Genomic DNA, 2,603 nt, shown 5'->3' on the forward strand with positions numbered 1-2,603 from the left:
ATGAGTTGACACAACCTTATTAACAAAAGCGTACCACAGGAAAAGTTGGAACTTTACACATATTGTGATCTCAAAGTTGTTTTCTGGTCGGATCGAGATTGGTTTCTTGGGGTGATCTTTCTAAAGGCATGATTTTGACATGATGTCTCTTTTTATTATGTGAGATCACAAGGCATGAATCTACGATGATGGATCGAGCCTTGCAGCTCAAGAAACACAATCTTGCAGTGGTAATGTCCAAATGAGTAGTGGTAAGTCATTTTTCGAAGATGGATGTCAGCATATTGTTCTTAACGTCACCGCCTTCCTTCGGACTTGAGGAAGGCGGAGAGCGGTCGCCCCTTTCACCCCGTCACCAGTGATGTTTGCACCAAAAATGGCCTTTCGCTTTTACCCACTACTTGTTACCCACGATTTACCCTCCCTTGATTGGAGTCGGCTACGGAGACAAGTGTGGGTCCCATCAAAAAGTAATCAGTTCCTCGAGACAAGCTCGGGTTCGTCCTCTGTGCTTTGACGGACGGAAAGTATCAACGTTGGGCATCTTGGCGGCGTCAATCATCTGACCAATAAAAATGTACCACGTGGGTAACTCCGTAACGCCATGTGCCATGACGGTCACGCGGTTACGAACGCCATCGATGCGATGCTTCGTCGAGCGAATATAAAACCCCCAATTCTCCCGTTTCCCTACACAAATCCCACCCTTTGGCCTCTCCTCTTCGACCACCTCCTCCGTCTCCGCCCAATTCTACCGCCTTCTCCTCCGCCCTGGAAGGATCTGGTCTCGAACCTATGACAAATTCGGTACATTTTACCTTCTTTTTGGGGAAATCTTCGAGTTCTTAGGGTTGGAGAACGAATTCGAGTCGTTTTATTCGTTGCTTTGAGGGATTGGTTCCAAAAAAAGGGATTTTTTTCGGAATTTTTTTTTGCCACCAGATTCGTTCCTTCTTTTCAGAAAGTTTAGATCTTTGTTGTGGTTTTTTGCTTTGATGCCTTCTTCCATGACGACGGCGTCGATGTATTGGTGCTACCGGTGTAGCCGCTTCGTGCGGGTAAGGCCGCAGGACGCTGTCGTCTGCCCCGACTGCGACGGTGGCTTCCTCGAGGAGGTGGGCGGCTCGCCTCTCCCTCTCGGACCCGCAGCTGAGCTCCCCCCCCCTCAGGGGTTCCCCTCTTCCGCCGCGCTCACGCTCGGCAGCCACGGATCCTCCGCGGAGGCCGGCCCACTTCAACCATCCGAGCTCAGATTCCGCCAGAACCGACGTGCGGCTGCCGGCGACCGCTCACCCTTCAATCCGGTCATCGTTCTTCGCGGCGCGTCTGACGGCGACCGTGATGAGGATCGCTCGACCGCTAGTAACTTCGAGCTTTACTATGACGATGGCACAGCAGCCGGCCTCCGCCCCTTGCCGGAAAGCATCTCGGATTTCCTGATGAGCTCTGGCTTCGACCGCCTCCTCGAGCAGTTCGCCCATATCGAGATCAACGGCATGGGTCACGACAGAGGAAGCGAGCGCCCCCCGGCGTCAAAGGTCGCCATCGAGTCGATGCCTACGATAGAGATCGTAGACGACCACATCGGGAAAGACTGCCATTGCGCCATCTGCATGGATGTCTTCGAGCTCGGGACGGAGGCCCGGGAGATGCCCTGCAAACACATCTATCATCAAGATTGCATTTTGCCGTGGCTTTCGCTCCGCAACTCGTGCCCTGTCTGCCGCCATGAGATGCCTACCGATGTGCAAGAACGGGGTTCTGCGGTTGCAGAAGGCGATGACCAAGCTGCTGTCACCGGGAGCGAAGAGGAGATGGTAGGTCTCACCATATGGAGGCTTCCAGGTGGAGGGTTTGCAGTGGGGAGGTTCTCAGGGGGCAGAAGAGCAGGGGAACGAGAGTTTCCCGTTGTCTACACTGAGATGGATGGTGGATTCAACCACAGTGGAGCACCAAGAAGGATCTCATGGACCTCGAGAAGGAGTAGGCTGAGGGAGAGTGGTGGAATTGGTCGGACTATTCGTAACTTCTTCTCATTCTTTCGGCGGTCACGATCGGCTTCGTCTTCTTCAAGGTCGATTGCAGAATCTGATGCTGCATTTTCTCGTGGGCACGAAAGAGGTTCAGTTTTCAGGTGGCGTTCACGAAGGCGGAGCATCAACATGGATGGCGGCACCGATGTGACTTCTTGATGGCGGTATAAATAAGTTTGCAGTGAGTGATCTTAAGATACGATTTCACTGTAAATAGATAATATCCCGAAATGTTGTAGTAGTATCTGCTGAAATGTATGTCTTTGAAGTTGAATTAATTAGTTGGAAAGAATTAACGAGATCTTTGTGACAGAAGACACATGCATAATTATTATTGCAGGCTCAATGCGTATTATTGTTTATCCCAGCCTTTATTTAGGAAGGCCTTTACAGCTTCCATATTTTTGTAATAACCTGAATGACTGAGTGAGTATTCTGTCAATTTTTTGCTTCGTTCACTGTCCATTTCTTGTATTCTTCTTTCAAATTGTATCAATTTTCAAGAATGGGATTCTAACGCATGCAACTTTTAGAAGTTGTGTCAATTTTCAGATTAAATAGGCTTCATTT

The 2,603-nt window shown here is 50.0% G+C and overlaps 1 protein-coding gene across 1 annotated transcript; it reads left to right on the forward strand.

Annotated features, from left to right (window-relative positions):
* Positions 1–701: 701 nt before the first annotated feature.
* LOC135671516 (probable E3 ubiquitin-protein ligase RHC2A) lies at positions 702–2,334 on the forward strand. Its single transcript, XM_065179711.1, has one exon. It carries the CDS (start codon positions 996–998, stop codon positions 2,190–2,192), a length of 1,197 nt encoding a protein of 398 aa, XP_065035783.1. The 5' UTR covers positions 702–995; the 3' UTR covers positions 2,193–2,334.
* The last annotated feature ends 269 nt before the right edge of the window (positions 2,335–2,603 follow it).

This window comes from Musa acuminata, unplaced genomic scaffold, assembly GCF_036884655.1.
Source record: "Musa acuminata AAA Group cultivar baxijiao unplaced genomic scaffold, Cavendish_Baxijiao_AAA HiC_scaffold_1139, whole genome shotgun sequence".
Lineage (NCBI taxonomy): Eukaryota > Viridiplantae > Streptophyta > Magnoliopsida > Zingiberales > Musaceae > Musa > Musa acuminata.